The sequence below is a fragment of the Acomys russatus genome, chromosome 24 (assembly GCF_903995435.1).
Source record: "Acomys russatus chromosome 24, mAcoRus1.1, whole genome shotgun sequence".
Lineage (NCBI taxonomy): Eukaryota > Metazoa > Chordata > Mammalia > Rodentia > Muridae > Acomys > Acomys russatus.
In genome coordinates, this window is record NC_067160.1 from 53,729,046 (window position 1) to 53,750,139 (window position 21,094).

A 21,094-nucleotide genomic window follows, 5' to 3' on the forward strand; every position below is an offset into this window, starting at 1 on the left:
AGGGGCAGGGGACCAGTCCATCTGCAGACCTTGTTTTCATTTTATATTGGACATAATGCAAGACATGAACAAATACTTGATTTCTTACAGAAGACACATAGCAGCTGAGTACAGTGGCATACACCTGGGATCCTAGCATTCAGGAGGCAGAGGCAGGAGGATTGCACTTTAAGACCAGCTTGGGCAAGAGAGCCATGCCCCATCTCAAGCAAAGCAAAACAAACAAAACCCAGGACTGAGGCTGTAGCTCGGCGTAAAGCTTTTGCCTAGGATGCACAAGGCCCCATCAGACCCTCAGCACCACAAAAGAGCCCCAAAAAGTCAGTTAAGCACCGCTTTGTGGCTTTAGCTAAACTCCTCCATCTTTAGAGATTCTTTTTAAGCAGGGCAGGTTTCTCTGCCAGGGCTGTTGGGAAGAGAGGGGTAAAGTACTCAGCACAAGGCAAGGAAGAGGCCCAGTCAGTGCTGCTGCTGGTGACACAGACGCCCCTTGCTGAGAACCTTGCAGTTGGCTGAGACAGTGTCCCAAGGCTTTAGAAGCCTTCTCAATAAACCATGCACCTCATCTCAGCAACAGAGAGAGAGCAGCCACTCTGGAAAGGTGATACGTGCCCGTCAGTCCCAGTGTCTGCTGGATCCCACTCTGGAAAGGACCCAAGCTTTGGCTGTGGAGTCTGAGCTCCCTCCCCATCAAGACCACTCAGACAGATGATCAAATACTTGAGCCCATATAGTTGCCACCCAGCTAAGACACAATGGCATCACCACAGGTATTTTTCCATTCCCAGACCATGGACCAGAGTTCTGCAGTGGAAGGCAAGGCAACCCCAATTGTTCTTAATGTCACACTGACCTTCTGCCTCTGAGACCTGGAAGCCACAGCACTGGTGGACATAAATTCTACTGCCTGCTGCTCCAGATCCAAGGGGATAGGGTAGCCCTCTGGTAGAAATCTGTCTCTTGCCTCCTGGAAGAGAGGAAACCTGGATTCCTACAGAGCTTGAAATGGACGTTGCAGGCTGGAGGGAGGGGGTGATGAGAATTAACAGCTGTTCCACACATCTGGCTCAGCTGGCCCTGCTGAGCTTATTAGTGTTGGAGGATGTCTTTAGATGGGATCCAGGGGTTTGTGAATTTCAGAGGCCAGGCCCTGAGGGTGAATGATGGTTTAGGCCATCAGAGGCCCGTGTGAGTTCCCCAGGGCTTCTGGGTGGGAGGCAGCACCAGGGTGAGCACAGTGCTCTGAGCTACTTTAAATGCCCAAAGGATGATACATGACTGCCCAAGCCACTGGCCAGACTCATTAGCAGGACAGGCTCGCACCATCCTAGAGGTCCCAGGTCCCAGGGACACAGGTGGCCCTAGAAGCGCATATATACACAGCGCAGCCCATAACACCAGCCGTGGGCTGGGGCCAGGAGGGACACCAGAGATGCAGCTTACTTTGCTTACGGGCTTCTCAGGAGTCTTTGACACCTCGGCTGGCTTTCCCTTCTTGGATGGTGTTCTCTTGATTTTAGGAGAGTGGAATTTGTCCATCAGCTTCATGGTGAAGGAGGAGAGATGAGAACGCTGAGAGTCTGAAAACACAGAGGACAGACTGTTAGAAGAGGAGGCAGAATACACTGTAGCCAACGCTCCAGCCCAAAATTTATATATGTATTTTTTTTAATGTGCTCTGTCTGCATGGACACCTACATGCCAGAAGAGGGCATGCGATCCTTTTATAGTGAGTGGTTGCTGGGAATTGAACTTAGGACCTTTGGAAGAATACCCAGTGTTCTTAACTGCTGAGCCATCTATCTCAGCTCCCAGAATGGGCATTAAGAACTTGTATTAAAATGTCCGAGTGACCTTCTTGGTTCCATCTGAACATCTAATCAATGTCCAAGAGAAACAGTAAGATTCCCATGGAGTCAGAGAAGTGTAGGTGTTAAAACCTAGCAGGAGCTGGGTGTGATGGTGCACACCTTTAATCCCAGCACTCAGGAGGTGGAACTCTGTTTCTGGTCTACAGAGCAAGTTCCAGAACAGCAAGCGCTACAGAGAAACCTTGTTTCAAAAAACTAAGCCAAACCAAACCAAAGATACCCTGGCAGAGAAGGCCCTGGGAATCAGCCTTGTTCTTTGGTGCAGGGAAGTACACGCGACATAGGCCAAATCCTGGGGTGGCAGCAAAGACAGAAATCGAAGCAAGGTGTTCAAACCCTCTGGTTTAAGATAAAGACTGAATGATTGCCTAGGAGCAGGGCAAGTCAGGGTGCCTGGTGTCACTGCTCCTGGTTGGCACTGCACTGGGAGCTTCTTTCAGGGTAACTGGTCAGGAGGGAAAAGGCCCTCAGCTCAGAAGAAGATGCAACACTTCCTTCCTGTCTGTGTCTCCTTTAAATAGGGTCTCACTGTGTGGCTGGAGATGGGCTCGTGGGGAGTCTGCCCCAGCCTTTGGAGTTCTGGGCCGCTAGTATGCAGTAGCACACCCAGCTCTCTATTTTCAGAGCTGGTTCTGTGTATGGAAACTCTTAAGCAATCCACTGGGTAGAGAGACAGCTCAGTGGAGAGTGCGGTGGTTTTCTTGTGCGTTCATGGCCTGGGCTTCACCCCTGGGACCATAGTAGATAAATAAGTAAGTAAAACAGGATGGCTTCGTGTGGCTGCACATCTTTAGCAGCAGCAGCTGGCCGGCAAGGCGGAGGCCGGCAGAGCTCTGCGAGACCCCGGCCACTCTGATCTACACAGGTGGGCTCTCTGCCGGCCAGTGCTACATAATGTGACCCTGTGCCAAAGCAAAACAGAACGACAAAAACTATCAGTACTAACAAATTCAGTAAGGCCACCTGACACAACGTCGACGTATAAAAACTATTTGTATTCTTATACTGTAGCAATGAACATCCAAAATGAAATTTTAAAAACCTTTCAATCATATCCAAAACAAAATAAAACCTCCGACCTCCTTGGACATAAATTTGACAAGACAAATTTCACACTTATACCCTGCGAACTATAAAATACCGCTGAAATTAGAGACAACCAAACTATGTGGAAAATATCCCATGTTCTTGGATCAGAAGGCTTAATACTGTTCCTAATAACAATTTTCCGTCCCAGAGCACTCTGCCAGCTTAACCCTTCTGGTAAGGGACAACACTCTAACCCTAAAATTAGGAAGGAAATGCGAGAGATCCAGAACAGTCGAAACAAATAGCAAAGCCAGAGGACTGACACATCTCAATGTAACAATTAAGCCACATTAGTCAAGACAGTACACTGCCAGCATAAAGACAGACACACTGCTCCCAGCACAGACTGAGACTCCAGGAATAAACCCACATGTCTAAGCTAACTGACTTTCAACAAGGATATGGAGCCATTGAATGGGGAAAGGACCAGCTATTTCAACAAGCGGTGTTAGGGGAAGTAGGCCTTGTCTGTAAGAGATTGAATTGCCTTACGTACACCACAACAGGCTAAATGAGCTTCAAATACGCCAAAGATCTAAATATAAGAGCCAAAGCCAAAGCTATGGAGTTAAAACACTCAGAAGAAAGTACACGTGGTCTGTGGCCTTGGATTTGAGCCCACTTGTCACTGTAACAAAGATACAAGGAACAGAGGTAAAAATCGACACATTAGAGCTCTTTCCACATTAAAATCCGTGCTGGCCGCATCAAGGAAATGGACAGGCAGACTGTAGGACGGAGAAAATACTAAGAGATTAAGCATCTGATGAGGGACTGTGTGCAGAGAGGAAAAGCGCTCCGGGGAGCTGGAGGCCTCATGGTGTGTGCCCCAGACTCCAGCACTCTGGAGACTGAGGCACCAAGATTACAAATTTGAGTTCAGCTTAGGCTACACAGCTAGACCCTGTCTCAAAAAACTCCAAACAATTAAAAAAAGCCAGTGGGGTGTGGCTAATAGAGAGTTTGCCTAACTCAGACATGGCTCTACATTCGCTATGCAGCCCTGCAACAACAACAGTAACGACAATTAAACTTTTACAATTCAGCAGCAGCAGACCCTTAAAATGAACAAAAAGGCAGAAAGGAATACTAAAAACAACAGCTATCACTCAGCAAGTGCTGGCGAGGACTGGGTGAAATGGAAGCCTCACAAGCTGATGCTGGAACAAAACAGTTGCACTGGCAGTTGCCTGGCAGGTCCTCAAAATACTGACCACACCATTCTAGCAAGTCTATTCGTAGGCTTATGTCCAAGAGATGTGACAAGAAATATCCACAGGGTATGCACAGGAAAGCTCAGAGCAGCAGTTTCATCACGGCCAAAAGGTGAAAATAACTCAAATGCCCAAGTGCCTCGGAATGAGTAAATAAGATCCAGTATATCTGCCCAGTGGAATGCTATTTGATAATACAAAGAAATTAACCTGGACCTCGTAACAGAAGGGATAATCTTGAAAACATTATGCTAAGTGATGGCGATCAGACAGAACAGACCACTTATCCTGTGATTCTGTTTGTCTGAGATGTCCAGAATACTTAAGTCTACAGAGACAGAAAATAGGTCAGTGGTTGCCTAAGACTGCAGTGGGAAGCTTGTAACCCCAGCCCTCAGGAGGCAGAGGCAGGTGGATCTCTGTGAGTTCGAGGCCAGCCTGGTCTACCACAGCAAGTTCCAGGACATCTAGAGCTACAGAAACCCTGTCACAAACAAACAAACAAACACTACCAAGGCCATACCTGTGTGACAGCATATGGCCCGCAGAAGATGCTCAGCAAATAGTTCTTCAACAAATGATCACCAATACCCGCCCCCCCCCCCCCCACACACACACACAGACACAAGACACGGCTCTGCTTCCAGCAACAAACAGCAGAGAGCCACAGACAAAATACTTAAAACTGGCTGGGAAACTAAAGAACAAAACATTCCATGTGTCATAGGAAAGTAAGGCATCTATAATTTTGAAAAATAAAAAGTACTCCCTCAAAATTTCCAGCAATTTAGTGCTAAGGTAAAAGTCTCCAAACAAAAAACACAGTAGCTATATTTCAGGGCTGCTACTGTCCTCACTGTTGCATGCAACTTAAGATCAAAGTTCAGTTTCTTGGTCAAAAACACTCCAAGTGGTCAGGCAGGATCAGATAAACCCTGGCCTATGAAGATGGCCAGGGAGCCCAGAGGCAGGCAGCGCCACACTGAAGAACCCTGGGCCTGCACTCAGCCAGCAGCACCAAAGCCCGCCTCAGGCCAGTGCTCCAGAGCAGCAGGAAGCCCTTGGTCACCAGGCTGAAGGAAGCACACCTGGCCCACTGGCTGAGAGGACTCAGCAGCTTTTGGAAGTCAGAGCAGACCGAGTGGAATGGTGGAATTTTCTGGCCCTCACTTTTCCCCTCCATCCCCATCAGAGCAGAGCAGGTCCATTTCCAGCTGACACTTCCTTCGTTGTACTTGAAGGCTGTGACACATGTCATGCCTGCAGTCAGAGGGCTTAGGCAACACAATGACGGCACATGTGGGAGGCCCTGCACTTCGCGTGCTGGCCACATTCTGTGCTAAGGCGAATGTGGTGTGCTGCACTCTTGCAAGGCTAGGCAGGGACAGGAAACAACCGGTGCTCTTCAGTGAGCTGTATGGCGGCACACCCTTAGATACAGGGATTCACTAAGTGATGGGAGAGGCTTGCAGGCAAGGTATCCTATTAGGAAATGGGCTTCCACTGGAGGCCTCTGCCAGATGTAGGCTAATATAATAAGTATTGTGAGTGTGTGTGAGGCAGGCTGGTCTGGTCTACAGTGTTCTGTGAGCTGGAGGCCAGGAGATGGCACTGGATGCCTTGAAGGTAGGTTTACAGGACTGTGCAACAAGGGCTCTCAACTACTGAGCCATCTCTCCACAGAAACAGAAACACACAGATCAATCAATTACTTCGTAAAGACTTCTTTATTTTTATGTGTACAAGTGATCTGCCTGCATACATTACAAGCATACACCATGTGGGAGTCAGAAGATGGTGTCAGATTCCCCTGAAATTGGAGTATCGATACCCATGTAATCACCAGTGGGTACTGGGAATCGATCCCAGGTCTTCTATTAGAGCAAAAAAGTTCCCTGACCCATCTCTCCAATCCCATGGGTAAATAAATAAAATAAGTCTTTTTTGAAAGTGTGTTTTATGCACCCATCTCACAGAGCACCACAGCGCAGAGCAGACATGCTCAGAACACTTACATCAGCTGCCCTATCCAAATGCACTTCTGACTTGTATTTTCAGCTGGAAATGGGTACGTTGCGACAGGGCTTCACTTATCAACAGGCCTGGCGCAGGGCAGCTGCTCAACACGGAAGCTAGCCAGTCCATACAGCTTCAATGGATGGCGGGTGAAGCAAAGTCTGAATCCACACAGCCCACACCTCTTCATCAGGCTGTTGTCTAGCACTGACATACAGCTCGCTCTCCTGACTAGAGGGCCTCGCTAGTACTCTCTCCTCTTCATTCTCAAGGAAGAGGCACACCTGCTCTCGTATCAACCTCACTGCTACTCCGTCCATCCCATTCCTTCTGATGCTGGCCTTGTAACATCTTCCAAAAGACAGCATACATCTATCTCGCCGACAGGCTGGATGGGATGTGAAAGCAATTGACTAATCTGCCCAGACAGGTTGACAGAAGAGAAAGAAAAGCAGGCTTGAAGGGGAAGTCTGGGCAGGTTATGTATTTCTTGGGTTTACTGTGATGGTCAAGTTCCTCTGAGACTTGGCTGGGTGAGCCAACTTTCTCTTCTCTAGGCTCTGCTGCTGCCCTGGGGTCGGTAGGGAAATTTGGGGTTAAGGGACTGGCCAGACTCAGAGCCAACTGTCATTACCAAGGTGGGACCAACATGGAAAGGAAGTGTGGGAGTCACTAAACCCCCAGAGGAGCATGAGGGCAGGCTGGCTGGCCCTGACCATAAACCAGAGACTCCAGATAGTGTCATCAAAGGCAGGAAGTGGGCAACAGAACTCACTGCACCTTTGCCTGCCTGGTCCTGAATTCAGTTTTTGTAGGGACACAACCAGGAAGCTGTGGTGACATTTTGAGGCACCTGTCAATACATCACTCTTTTCAGGCCAGTTAGTGGGCACAAACAACCACAAGTCACATAGAGAACAGAGATGATTTGTAATGACAAGCAACCTCCCCAATTCTGGAAATCAGGACAGCAGGAACTAGGCTTTCCCTGGAAATGATGGGCCAACAGCTCAGGTTTCAGGTGGCTTTCTGAATCCCTCAAGCTGCGCTATGAAGTACAGATGAAGTCCTTTTGTCCTGAGCAGCAGTGGCGGGTATGTAGGAGGCAGCAGGTGGCATTTGCGTAAACACTGCTGCTAGGGTAGTTTTGTCCACAGCTCCAGCCACAGGTGCTCACACACTCAAGCAGGCTCTCCCACACACTTACTGACCACTGGAGTAGGGAGCAGCGCCCAAGAGCTCCTCCCACAGTACAGCAGCCTCCGGTGGCTCCTGCTCTCAGACTACTTCCTGGGGTTCACGCTGGGAAACTATAATGGAAATTTTATAAATGTCTTTGTAAAGGCTTTCTTTCTTGTTTTGTTTTGTTTGCTTGTTTATCGAGACAGGGTTTCTCTGTGTAGCACTGGCTGTCCTGGACTCACTTTATAGACCAGGCTTTCCTGGAACTCAGAGATCTGCCTGCTTCTGCCTCCCCTAGTGCTGGGATTACCACCACTCTCAGTTCTGTAAAGACTTTCTAAGACTAACATTAAGACAAAAATTTAAGTATTGCATACATGTAGACAGGTTACTGAGGATGAGGTCAAACCTACACACCCACTACCTGTCGAATAACACTGCCTTCATGCAATGTTGGTGTGCTTCATGCCATAGTAACATGGTGGCCACTTGGCTGGGTGTGATGGTTTGAGTGAGAATGGTCCTATTCATAGGCTCATATGTCCTAATGCTTGGTCCCCAGTCAGCGGAACTGTTTGGGAAGGAGTAGGCAGTGTGGTCCTGCTGGAGGAGGTGTGTCACTCAGGGTTTCAAAAGCAGACACCATTCCCAGTTAGCTAGCTGACTTGTGTTCTCTCCCTCCCTCTCCCTCCCTTCTTTCCCTCTGTTTGTAGATGAGATGTAAGCTCTCAGCTAATTCCTGCTCTGTCAGGAATGCCATGGACTCACCCTCTGAAACTGTATGCCTCAGTAAATGCTTTCTTCTTTAAGTTGCCTTGGCCATGCTGTCCTATCAGTGACTGAAAAATAACTATGGCACAGTACTGATGGCACAGCCACAAAGGAGGTGCCGCTCTGGAGTTCCTGTGCCATCGCTACTCTCTTGTCATAGAGAGCCACCCTGTGGTTGTGTGGGCTATCATTCCTCTTCCTAATTTGAATCCACATGCGTGGTTTAACGTGTAAGCCCGACCGTCACACACAGGAGCATTCTGTATGGAGTCTCTCCGTAGGCCTGACAGCTAACCACTCACATGACTTAGATAGCCTTGCTTTTGTCCGTAATACCGTTTTGTCTGCTTATTCTTGGCTGTTGGCTTTTATGAACAACGCCACACATTCAGTATGTCCATGCAGGAGAATATCCTATGAGTTAAACTGACAGACACAGGGCATGTCCCTTACTTACCTTTGCAGACAGTGTTAAACAATTCCAAGGGGCTATATGATTTTACATTTATATCAGAGAGGTTAAGGGACCCAGTTGCTGTAAGACCTGAAACAACTGTGTGCTGAACCATAGGGAAAAACGCCCCTCCATGTGGAAATGCTAAATGCTAGTGCACTGTGATCTATCTGCACATCTGCAGAAGCCTGGAAGGACACTAATAGAAGCTAAGGTTGAGCCCCTCATTGTTCAGCGGGGCATTCACCCAAACGTCAGAGGTTTCCAAGGACTAATATTCTAGTTGTTTTCTCCCTACCTCCCTACCAAGAGCAGCTCATGTGACATTATAATCTCTGGGTAGGCGACAACAGCGCTACTAAAACAGCCACTTTAGTCACCTGGATCACCCATGAGCTGAATGTCCCCTACCTAGAAAGAGGGGTGAAGGAGAGCACCCGCCTCCTCACAGGATCAACCTCACAGAGCTGGCCAGTGTCTTCCAAGCGCCCTGCCTGGTGCCAGGATTTCATTCTCAGATCAGCTTGCCCCTCGGCAGGCCTAGCAATGATGTTTGTCTGCTGCTGACAAATGTGCGATCAACTGGCCTTTCAAATGTCACTTGCAGCAGCAGCTGGGATCCCAACTTAGTAGCAGTTTCTGTCAGGGCTTAATTCCACCCTGGGATAGGAAGCCTCGAAGCAACGCCCACACCAGGGACCACAAAGTCAAGGTCACCGTGGACAGGCTCACGGCAGCAGTTCCGCGATGCCTGAAGCCGCGCTACAGCTCTGGCCTTTGGGTCCTTACTACCTGTCCTACACTAGGCTCAGTACTGCAACCTGGGAAGGATTTAGATATGGCTTACTTCGTCCAACACCCTTGCCCCCTCCCCTGCCAGAGGAGTACGGACACGTGGGTGGAGAGTGGCTGGGATAGATACAGGGAAGAATCCTTTTGAATAGAAGGACTCCATTTTAAGTGTGCAGATTGTAAAGCAGGGATGGAGATGAGGAGGCGGAGAGCATCATGGGGGCACACAGCTGTGGAGTCAGAGGGTCTGGTGTAAACCAAGCTTGGCCACCAACACGGACACCTCTCTGGGTCCCTTTCCCTCCCTCTTCTACCTCTTCTTGCCTAACTGCAAACCTACCACCTCCTCCTCTAGTGCTGTGGGGATATGTAACCCTGTGGGTGAGGGACCTGACCCAGAGCATATTAAATGGCAGCCATCATTGTCATCTGGCAACATGACCAGAACTCAGCCAACACTCCATAAGCAAATGCTACAAACAGCCCCAGCTGAGGGGGCTGAAAGCAACAATTTCCACCTAAAACAAAACCCTGTCTTATTCAACATAGAGAATTCATGTGAGGATGGAGGGAAGATGGTGTTGGAAGTTTTGCAACCCCACAGGCCTGTCCCGAAGCCCACACCCACACTGTGGACGCTGAGCATGGAAATACTAAGCGTGTCATCTTCCCTTCTCAACCACGAGGGTGAAACAAGCTCTTCATTCAATCCAGCACTAAAGAAATAGGAAATGGCAGGAACCACTCATGGCTTCTCATATGGCCAAGCTAGATTACAGCACTTGTGTTTTTTAAGCTTTATTTTTAATTTATGTGAGCTTGTACTCCGTGTGTGTGTGTGTGTGTGTGTGTGTGTGTGTGTGTGTGTGTGTGTAACTGTACATAGAGGCCAGAGAGAGCACTGGAGCTGGGGTTACAGGTGGCTCTGAGCTGCCTAATGTGGGTTCTAGGAATCAAACTTGGGTACCATGGAGTAGCAAGCACGCTTAACTGATGAGCCATCTCTCCAACTGCTTCCCTCAAATGTTTTGTTTTTATTTGTGTGTGTGTGTGTGGGTGGGGTATGCCATGTGTGTGCAGGTACCTTTAGAAACCAGAAGAGGGCATCAGGACCCCCAGAATGTCACCTGATGTGAGTGCTAGGAACTGAACTCAGGGCTCTAGAAGCTCAGCAAATGCTCTTAACAACTCACCCATCTCTAGTTCCAACCTTTGTTTTCCCCCATTTCCCGCCCTGCAGCTCCTTCTCTATCCTTGAGACAGGGTCTCACTATGTAGTTCTGGCTGTCTTAGAACTTGCTCTGCGGGACTGGAGAGATGGCTCAGAGGTTAAGAGCACTGGCTGCTCTTCCAGAGGACCTGAGTTCAATAGGCACCCATCCAGGCAGAACATTGTATACATAGTAAATAAATCAGAAGAAGAAGAAGAGGAAGAGGAAGAGGAAGAGGAAGAGGAAGAAGAAGAAGAAGAAGAAGAAGAAGAAGAAGAAGAAGAAGAAGAAGAAGAAGAAGAAGAAGCGCAACAACAACGACAACAACAACAACTTACTTTGCAGACCAGGCTGGCCTCCGCCTCACAGAGATCTGATTAAAGGCGTGTGCTACCTTCAATCCTTGTTTGTTTTAAACAAAGTGATGAACTCGGGCAGTTTCCCGTGAGCACAACTGTTTGACAGTTGAATAACAGTCGGCTGGAAGGCAGATAATGTCTCTCTAAGCAGCGGGTCTCCTGGCTGGTGGAGTCTAACTTCCATACAATACTGCATGGACATACACTTCTTTCTGCTTCTCTGTGTGCTTACATGATGAAACGCTGAGAACTAGATCTGCAGTTTATAGAGAAGAACAGGGAATCTGGAAAACTGCCTTTTAGCCAGGCACGCTGCAGCCAATGGCTGCCCCAGTGAGGCTCTGAGTGGTGGTGGGAGCAGTGAGACAGAAGGGAAGAGGCTGGACCCACAGCACCCCTTCTCATCACCACAGGTTTGGGCTCAAATCTGAGCACCTCTATTTTCATTTCACTTACATAACTACAGGGGTTAAAAATATATTGAGAAGCCAGGTGTGGTGGCACACACCTTCAATCCTAGTACTTGGCAGGCAGAGGCAGGTGGATCTCTGTCAGTCTGGTCTACAGAGTGAGTTCCAGGACAGCCTAGTCTACAAAGAGAGAACAAGACAGCCAGGGCTACACAGAGATACCCCATCTCAAGGAAAAAGAAAAGAAAAGAAAAGAAAAAAAACCCCAAACCAACCAACAATAACAAAACCCACTGAGAATTAGATAGACATCTCTCAAAAGGTGATACCTGAATGACCAATAGGCACATGGCACAGTGCTCAACCGCATTTGTCATCAAGAAACAACACATTAAATCCACAAAGAGACAAAGAGATGTCAATACGCGCATGCCTATGTGGATCAAAGGAAAAGCCAAGCCAGGTATGATGGCACATGTTTGTAATCCCAGAACCAGGAAAGACTGAGGCAAAAGGATTGAGAGTTTGAGACCACCTTAGGCTATAGAACAAGATCTTGTTGCAAAACAAAACAAATAAGGCAAATAACAAGGAAGGAAGGAGAGAGAGAGAGAACATGCTAGTATCAATGTATCTGAAGCTATGCCCCCAGTTCACCATAAGACACATTGCAGAAAGCTGGGCAGTGGTGGCGCACGCCTTTAATCCCAGCACTCGGGAGGCAGAGGCAGGCAGATCACTGTGAGTTCGAGGCCAGCCTGGTCTACAAGTGAGTCTAGGACAGCCAAGGCTACACAGAGAAACCCTGTCTCGAAAAACAAAACAAAACAAAACAAAAAAGACACATTGCAGAGTCTTGAGTAGTGCTGCAGGGCTGCTTGAGGAAGGCAGATGGGGTAAATAAAGGCAGCTTCAGGAAACGGAATCCCACCCCACATGAGAGTGAAGCATCTATTTCCACCCACCGAGCACAGATGAGGCACACAGAGAAGAAAGGCTACGTACAAGAAAAGCACGCACCAAATGAGCTTCTAACAACTCCACAGCCAGGCAAAGCACAGCTACTATTCGGGGAGTCAAGAACGTGGTTGTGTTTGAGGCAAGGCTGCTATGAGGCAGGGACACAGGAGGGCATGCACTTCTGGGGACACAGCTCTCAGCCCACCAGTTCCTGCCATGTCTGTCTTCAATGTGTTTCCCACACTGGCCGAGGCAAAGCAACTGGGAGTGGGGTCCACGTCAGGAAGCTCACCTGGCCTTTAGCACAGGCCTGACCTCAAGGCAGGTGCATCAGAAGCTGAGGTGGCAACCCTGTTCTCCATCTCTTACTGCCTCCCTTCCCTTCCACTTTCAGAATTAGGGGAAAGGGACTTCTGCTTACTTGACCCTTGAGACCCCAAAGAGTACACGGTCTTATTCACCTTGCACTCAGACACTTAACTCAGTAGCTGGTGCAAGTACACATAAATAAATATATGCTCATTAATAAGCACAGAAGAACCAATGAATGAATTCTGTACCCTGAATAACCACTGCATTCACAGCACTGAGGGTACCACCTAACTGGTGGCAGCTCTGTGTTCGAGCTAGTCTAAGCAACAGAGAAAAGCTGTCCCTCCCACTTCCGCTAGCTCTCGAGAGAATGGCGGATGCTTTGGGGCCTGACTGGGCAGTAGAAGCCCAATGGGAGCCACATCTACAGTTTATACCACTTTCAGCCCATTTTACCTACACTGTCACTATCCAGCCGACAATTCAATTCCTGAGTTACTTCTTGTTTTTCTTATATTCCACTATGGTATAGAGTTTACACTTCCAGCAAGTTCTCTTGATAGGGCAACCATGGGCCCTCCCTTCCATGCCAAGCAAGTTCCCAGGACTAGGCTGGCTGTAGCTGCTTCTAGTTACCCTCTAGTAGCTCACAGCTGTGGAAACCAAGCAGATCTGCTCACCTTTAGCTGGGCTCCAGGCTAGGAAGCCCTCTCTCTCCACACTTCCTATGCTAGCTATTGCAGGGCCCAAGAGCGAATAGCACTGGATGGGCAGAATGCTGGACAGACTGCAGCGGGCCGGGAGATGAGGGCTTTTATTCTCTCATGAATCAATCCTGCCCCACCCTTCCATTCTCCCTCGGGGACACAGAATGTATCAGGCCATGCCGAGCAGGCACTAAGCAGCATAGCTCATTTACTCACTCCACACCTAGAGCCAAGAGGAAGCTCCAGACTTGGCCTCTTGGCCAAAGCCAGCATGGTTCCTTCCCCAGTCAATGAAACAGAATCACAGGCACTCCTCCTTCCATGAGGTGTCTTCACCAATGCCAAGTGTTCCAAGTGCAAGTCATACTGATTTAGACAAAGCCAGACTTCACTTCATTCCCAGCCAAACATGATCATCACCCCCACCCCACCCCCACACCCCCACCACCACCACCACTGTGTGCACAGCACTGTGTTAGGTGTGGAGTTATGCATGGCCACGTGTTGTCCAGGTAGTGACAAGGCCCTAGACCATTTCCGACCAGAGGCTTTCTGCAGCCTTATCTCATTTGATCCCAAAGCCACCTTCCAGAGTGGTTGTGTCCACATTTCATTCAGAAACCTTGAGGCTGAGGAGGTATGGCAGTGAGGGGATTTGAGCCCAGTCTTGGCGCATTTCCCAATCAGCAGTGTCTGCTTAGTAGTAGGAGAGTGGTAATGCACCCTGCAGACGGCTCAAAGCTGACCCAGTCCAGAAATGGGAGGGCTTGGGGTCTGCTTTTGTTCCTGGAGAAATCTTACTTCCTCTGGGTCAGCTCAAACTGTTATTTCCTTCCAACAAACCAGCACCTACTAGGTGCAGAGTGCAGGGCCCACCCCCACCCAGTTACACACAGACAGACACCTAGCATGGAAGCTGACTGTTGGATGTGCTCACTGCCTTGAGCAGGGAAGCAAGTCTCCACTGGACCAGAGAGACGTTCCAGCCAGCAGGGCTTGTAAAAGTGAAATCAGCTCCTGGCATAGTAGCCTTCGACTGTTCTGTTTCACAGTAGTGAACATCAAAGGCAGAGGGCTTGGGAGGAGGAGCTGCGGCCACACCCTGCTCTTAGACTAGGAGAGGGTAATGGATAGGGGCTGGACTTTATTTTTAAACCTCAGCAGGGAGAACAGTTCAGAGATGCCTAGCATTGCCAGCATGCGGCTGGAAACGGGGAAGGAAGGTTTTTCTGAAGTTGGTCTTCTGTTCAGCATGAGCTAAAGGCTGAAGAGGTAAATGGCTTACTTTTGAGAGATCTAGAAAAAGTTCATGAGAGGATGTGAGCTGAGTCCAATAGACAGTGGGTCTGGGAGGGCAGGGTCTGAGCTGTGTGAAAACATAGACCCTGAGAGACACACGGACCCTGGCCACCTGTATGTGTGGCTTAGTCCCACCGCTACCCTTCCTTACAGGTCACAGGTCACAACAGAACCCAAAGTCAACCTCCAGGCTGAGCCATGAAGCAGAGCAGGCAGCAGGAGTGGGGCTGACGCTGTCTGGTGAAACTTATTTCAGTAGTGAGCAGCTGGGACTGAGACAGCCCCTCCTGCTGCTGGCACAGTGAGCTGCTGCAGTGAGCCAAGGGTTGGAAGATGACAGATGTGACTTTAACCATGTCACGTCACAGGCTGCGCTTCCTGCTCGGGCCTGGAACCTGAGGACTACGATGAGCACACAGGCGAAGGGGAAGAGCAGATCAGAGACAGAGGCTTTAGATTGTGTGAGAAATTATTACGCTTCATGCCACAACCAAGAGCATAAAAGCTATGAGACACCTGGAAAGACCCCACTATTTTACCAATTCTATGACAAGTTAGCTCCATGGTCTCTCAACCTTGTAGGACAGGCAAGTGTCACCAGCTCTCACTAGTGACCCTGGAGTTCCAGAAGCAGTCTCTTAGAAGACTAAGATCTAAGGGAGAGAGACAAGGCTGCAGGAAGAGGAGGGACTCACACACACAGACAGATAGTGACTGACAGCAAGGAAGTTCTCATTTCAGGGCTGAGACCCTCCTTGTTGGGATTAGGGCTGAACGCAGAGAAGGTCTACATTAGCACTGGGCATGTAGGAGTCCATCCAACAGTCCCAGCTAACAGCAGTTACCGCAGCAAGGAAGGAAGGTCAACCAAGGACTCTATCACAGGTAGAGCATCAGGTGGCCTACAGCACTTCCTGCAGGTTTGTTTCCTTGACAGTGGGTGATGACGACGAACGCGTTTTGGAGCAAAGGGTCATGGAACTCCCTCTTACCTGGAGACGTGTTTGTATAGCCATGGTGTTTGCTAGTACCTGCTCTGGGCTGGGAAGCATGCGTGTTGTCCTCAGGTCCTGTTCTAGGGCAGTAATTCTCCAGAGAGACCAAGGGGGTCAGAATGGCAGAGTTCCTGGGCTGCAAGACTGCACCCCAAACCTAAGCACTTTCATATGTACAATCAAGAAAGCAATACATGCAAACTGTTTCTTCTGGGAAGTCCCAGAGATAGTCAACACAGAACAGAGGGTGAGGGAGAAGGAAAAAGGAAAGAGAGATAACCTGTCCAGAACTGGCCTGGGGAAGAGCCAAGAGACTCAAGAAGCTGGCTCTGCATAGGAGCAGGCCAGAGGCTGGAGGCTCAGCCCTGCACCCTCTGCTGACCAGACCTGCAGGCTAGCTGCATCCTCTGTGGAAAACAAAGTAATATGAAGCCCCTCTAACACATTCCAGAAGGAAACTGATCTTACACTTGACATGGAAAATCTTGGTGTTCTCAACAGGAAAACAAAATCAACTGCGAAGGAAAGAGTCTGCCAAGGGCCCAATAGTCCAAAGTAAAGCACAGTCCCCCCAGATCTGAAGGAAACAGGACTCCTGACCCAGCATGTGAGACCCCAGCAGTCCATCCTCGGGGGAGGAAGGCAGGGACAACACGGCCCACTGTGCTCAGTGGAAATTTCCAAGAACCATGAACCGACCATGAGAGGAAACATAGCACTTCCTCTTCTTCCAGGAAGCCTGGGTCTGCCGTGATTCAGCACTGTGGTCTCAGATCCAAGAACATCTTAACCACAGGCACCTCATCAAAGTGTTGCAGTGCATGTCTGAGAGGGCACCCACATTCTTGTCCTGAATCTGTAAATGGCTTTATGCCTCACAAGAGAAATACCAGTCAGTAAACTATATTTGATTTTTTGAGGATGCCTGTTAAATAATTTTCAGTTCCAACTGTCTTTACAAATTAAAGCACTACCAGAGAACAGAGATTGAAATATCTAGTTTCTTTCTTTCTTTTTAAATTATTTATTTATTATGTATAACTGCACGCCAGAAGAGGGCACCAGATCTCATAGATGGTTGTGAGCCACCATGTGGTTGTTGAGAATTGAACTCGGGACCTTTGGAAGAGCAGCTGGTGCTCTTAACCTCTGAGTTATCTCTCCAGCCCCAATATCTAGTTTCTTTACAGTGATGTTTTTATGTTCTTTGTAGCAGGGGTTGATAGCAGTGTTTTGTGTAAAGTCTTGGCTCTTTACCTTTAAAGCAGCAATGGAAGGTGGGCTGGAAACACTGCAGCAGGCAACTGCCTCCACTCAGCCCAGGAGCACGCTGTCTAGCTTTGGACTCTAAATCATCTCACCCAAAGGTCAACCTGAAATGAGCTCAGATTCACGCCTCAGAGTGCCAGAGGCCACTGATGTGAAAGGCTGCGGTGTGGGGGAGACCACGGCTGTAGGGGTGCTTACTCTCTAGACAGCCGCTCCTGTGAAGGGCTCCTGTGCGGGGAGTGAGGAAGGAGGCAGAGGAGAACTAAGCAGAGGTACCTTTCTCCGCCTTCCTTCTACACAGGAGTCTGCAGTGGATCTGAAGTACACTACGCTGGGGTGGGGAGTTAGCAGAACATGCGAGGAGGGGCGAGCAAGCTGGGTCAAGCAGAATGGGCACAGAGTAGCTCGCAGGAGTTTAACTTGGGCTGTAGGATGTGCTTTCTTGACTGCCATCAGAGAGCCAATTCAGAGTCTAGACACGGCTGCTAGAGGCACACCTGCCCTCTAATGAAGAGATCTGCCATTCACATGCCCTGGCTCTGATGCTTAGACAACACGCAACTTCCCTTAAAGGAGGTAAGGCCTGTGTGCAGGCAACCGATGCCTGGAATGGCACTCTTGGCTTTGCGTGTCCTCGAGGTTGTCAGACGGTTGGAAGTGAAGCCCAGAAAAACAACTGGGCACACAGTCGTCAGCACCACAGCTGCCTGCTAGCCATGAAGACTGGGATACAGTTTTCCCTCCTGAGTAGGAGGTGAGACCTTGTTGTTAGTATTGGTTCAGTCACTAACTCATTTTGTCAAGCAGGCAAACACAAATTGCCCTGGCCTCTTCTCATCTGGAAATCAAGGGCATCAGCCTATACCAGGAGTTCTCAAAGTGTTCCTCTGACTCAGCGAGCAGGAACTGCCCCCCAGAGGACTTCCTACAAGTCATGTTCTTGGGCCGGAGAGATGGCTCAGTGGTTGAGAGCACCTTCTGCTCTTCCAGAGGTCCTGAGTTCAATTCTCAGCAGCCATGCGGTGGCTCACAACCACTTATACTGGGATCTGATGCTCTCCTCTGGCATGCAGATAGAGCACTCATCTACATTAAATAAAATCTTTACTCACAAATCATATTCTCAGCCATACACTGATCAGAAGCAGGGCAGCTCCTGAAGCTCTTCACAGCCCCTCAAGGAGAGTCAGAGCCCAGGAAGTTAGAAGGCTCTCTTTCTACTATTTTACAAAGCCATCTTTCCCTGTCCCCCCTTTCTACCTGTGCCCCTACTGACTTCATTATCACCTAATAAATGCACAGTGTCTACTGCAAGCTAGGTGGCCAGGACAAGGGCAGAAACTCCAACCTTCATCTTCGTCATGGGCCATGCTTGAGTTCCCACGGCATGGGTTAGCACGTGGCCTGCTCGCTGCCTTGTTCCTGGTATGTAGCCCAGTTGCCTTTCCAGTCACTTTTTCTGACCCATGATCTTCCTAAATACGCTATGCCTTTAAGCAAGGTGCTGTGTACATGTGGACAGGCAAGGTGGGGCCTACATAGTATCCCAGGGCCGCTGCCCTGCTACAGTGAAGGAGTGGGATACGTAGATCCAGCTGGGGTTGGTTTGACTGCTTTGTGGTGCTGGGGGTAGAATGTAGACAGGACGGGGTATGTGCCAGACAAAGGCTCTGCCACTAAGCAGCAGCACCAGCGCTAAGCATGGCCAAGGAAGCACTGAAAATCTACTGAAAACAGTCTAGAAGAAACACGGACAGCAATAGCAGATGACACTTCTGCCTCACACTCCTTTAATGACTCATTGTTTCACAGGTCTCAAATGTTATTCTAGGCACAAAAATGACAAATACCAAGTGACATTTTCAGCAACCCACTTTGCTTCAGGAGTTACACACAGGAAACGCAAGAGCAAAACCAAACTCTAAAATGCTCTGCCCCAAGAGGAGAAGACAAGACAGCTGCCACAGCCACAAGCAGGGGGTCAGCCTCCTCTCTCCTCTGCCCACTAGGCTGTGCAGAGGCCAAAGGGAGAGGAAGTAGGCCCAGCTGCTGCTGAGCTGCTGGGAACAAGAGTCTTGGTCTGCACCAATCCCATTTTCTCTCTGGGGCAGAAGTAAACCCTCCTAGATCAAGACAGCAGTGGGGTTTTGCCCCTGGGGAGAAGCGGAAGCCGGAGTTCACCAGTCAGCAGCTCTCATTAAACAACTCACACAATAATTAGAGTAACGCGTACATGGCAGCTTCTGCTCTGAGCAGGGTCAACGCAGACCATAGTGATACCACAGTTAAAGACAGCTCTTCCCTGGATGGCTGGGTCTATTTAGGCAACACAAAACCCTAATAAGATAGTTTAAAAGCAAGCAACAGCAGAAGTGTAAAGACAGATACACTGAACCAGCTGGGGTTGTTTGGCTCTGAGTTTCCTGGTGGCCAAGATAAAAAACGGTGAGCAAGATGGGTTAATTCTGCCTGCTAAAAGAAAGCTCTGAACTGAAAAGGGGGTAACTTTTCCTAGTACAACATTCTAGAAGGAACTGCAAGGAAGATGTAAAGAAGCTATGAACTTGGTCTTCAACTTGGGTTTCTATGAGTCAGTAATTGTCTTCAAATACTTACGGAGTTACTAGCCTGACGACATCACATCTCAGACATTTCTTAGGAAATCGATGCTTTTTCCAGGAGTTAGCAGAGAAACAACTCTGAGAGAACTTATTGGACAGCTGCTGCCAACGGGGCTCACGCGTGGAGTCCCTGTACTTGAAGGGCTACAGAGGGATTGACAGGTGTTTGATTCTGGCCTGGGCTACACAGTAAATTCTAGGCCGCTCCAGCAATAGAGTGAAACCTGTCTCAAAACCAAACCAAGCCAGACCAAACTTGAACTTAGTGAGAATGTCTAACCCCATCTGTCTTTGGCAGAAGTGACAAAGGGCAGTAGTAAGCTCCATCCAGGCCCAAGGACAACTTTTAAGGGAGGCCCTAGTGTGGGTTCCTGTCCTGGACTTCACGTTAACTGTGTTCTCCTTTCGGTTAGTGCCTGCTTCTCACACACCTGGTTCCCATTGCTGCAGAACAGTGTCCTAGAATTTCCACAGCTACAGCCACACACATGAGCCTTGGTTGGTTTCTGAGGGCCAGGGATGGGAGTACAGGCTAGCAGGGGCCTGAAGGCTGCGCTGTTCAGGTGCCCTGGGACTTGGTGCTCACCTGGAGGCATCACCAAGTAAAGGCCCAAAGGTGCCATCCCTAACAGCATTCTTGGCATGCTGTCACTGTACACCATGAGCAGTTTCTAGAAAGTTGTTCTGGTGGGACACATCTGCATCCCAGAAGAGAAGCCACTCTGGCTCTGCAGGATCACTTTCAAGATGTGACAGACTTTATCTGACTAAGACAACCTTTTCTCCCCCCCCCTTTTTATTATTATATTTATTTTTAACATATACATTTATATCATTACACATAAATAAAATAAACTACATATAGCAGAAGAAGCACAAAACAATCAGTAATTATATAACTGTTTCATTGATAGTGATTTGGCTGTTTATATTTGGCAAACTTGAAATAAACATATTTCCTATCTTGTTGAGTCTAAAATTCTGAATGAAAATCAGTATCTATCATATCTCATCTCTATTAACCTAAAACATCTATCTGGAAGGACAACCTTCTCCTGCAACACGGTTCCTCCCTCTGTATCTGTGTCCCCCCTATACATCACAGAGGAGGAGCTTCAAGCTCCAGATCCTATCTGAGCTCATGTGCTTTGTGAACAGCAATTGCCCTCTTAGGGCCTCAGATTTTAGGGGACCTGGTGACCACACAATTAAACATGGTTTCTCCTGTCATCCTGTATATGTCAACTTGAACTCTGCCCAGTCAAGAAAGTGTCCACTGTTTAAGGAAGCCAGTCTCCCCTTTACAGCTAAGGGATTAAGGGCATCACTTTTATGGAGTATAGACTGGAGGCTACCCTCACTTTCTCCAGACAGCTTCAGAGCAAGTCTATGTGAGGCAGTTGTCTCTGATAACCTACGAGCGACAGCTCATCACTCTTACCACACTGGACCCTTAGAACACGGGCACCACAGAGCCACATTCTTTTAGCCCCTTTCACCATCGAATCAAATCTATAATTAATGCAAAGAAAGCCTGCCCTGGTGTAGATGAACAGCTCTGT

The 21,094-nt window shown here is 48.7% G+C and overlaps 1 protein-coding gene across 5 annotated transcripts in view; it reads right to left on the reverse strand.

The window, feature by feature from the left end:
- Positions 1–21,094, reverse strand: part of Rapgef1 (Rap guanine nucleotide exchange factor 1) — a 119,814-nt gene that overhangs the window by 59,262 nt on the left and 39,458 nt on the right. For 3 of the 5 annotated variants that reach the window (XM_051166142.1, XM_051166138.1, XM_051166141.1), the window contains exons 2-3: positions 1,444–1,580; positions 854–967 (exon numbers count right to left, since the gene is read on the reverse strand). In XM_051166142.1, the coding sequence (XP_051022099.1) occupies positions 854–967; positions 1,444–1,580 (251 nt within the window). The remainder of the gene's footprint in view (positions 1–853; positions 968–1,443; positions 1,581–21,094) is intronic. The other 2 variants (XM_051166140.1, XM_051166139.1) reach the window with 1 other exon arrangement.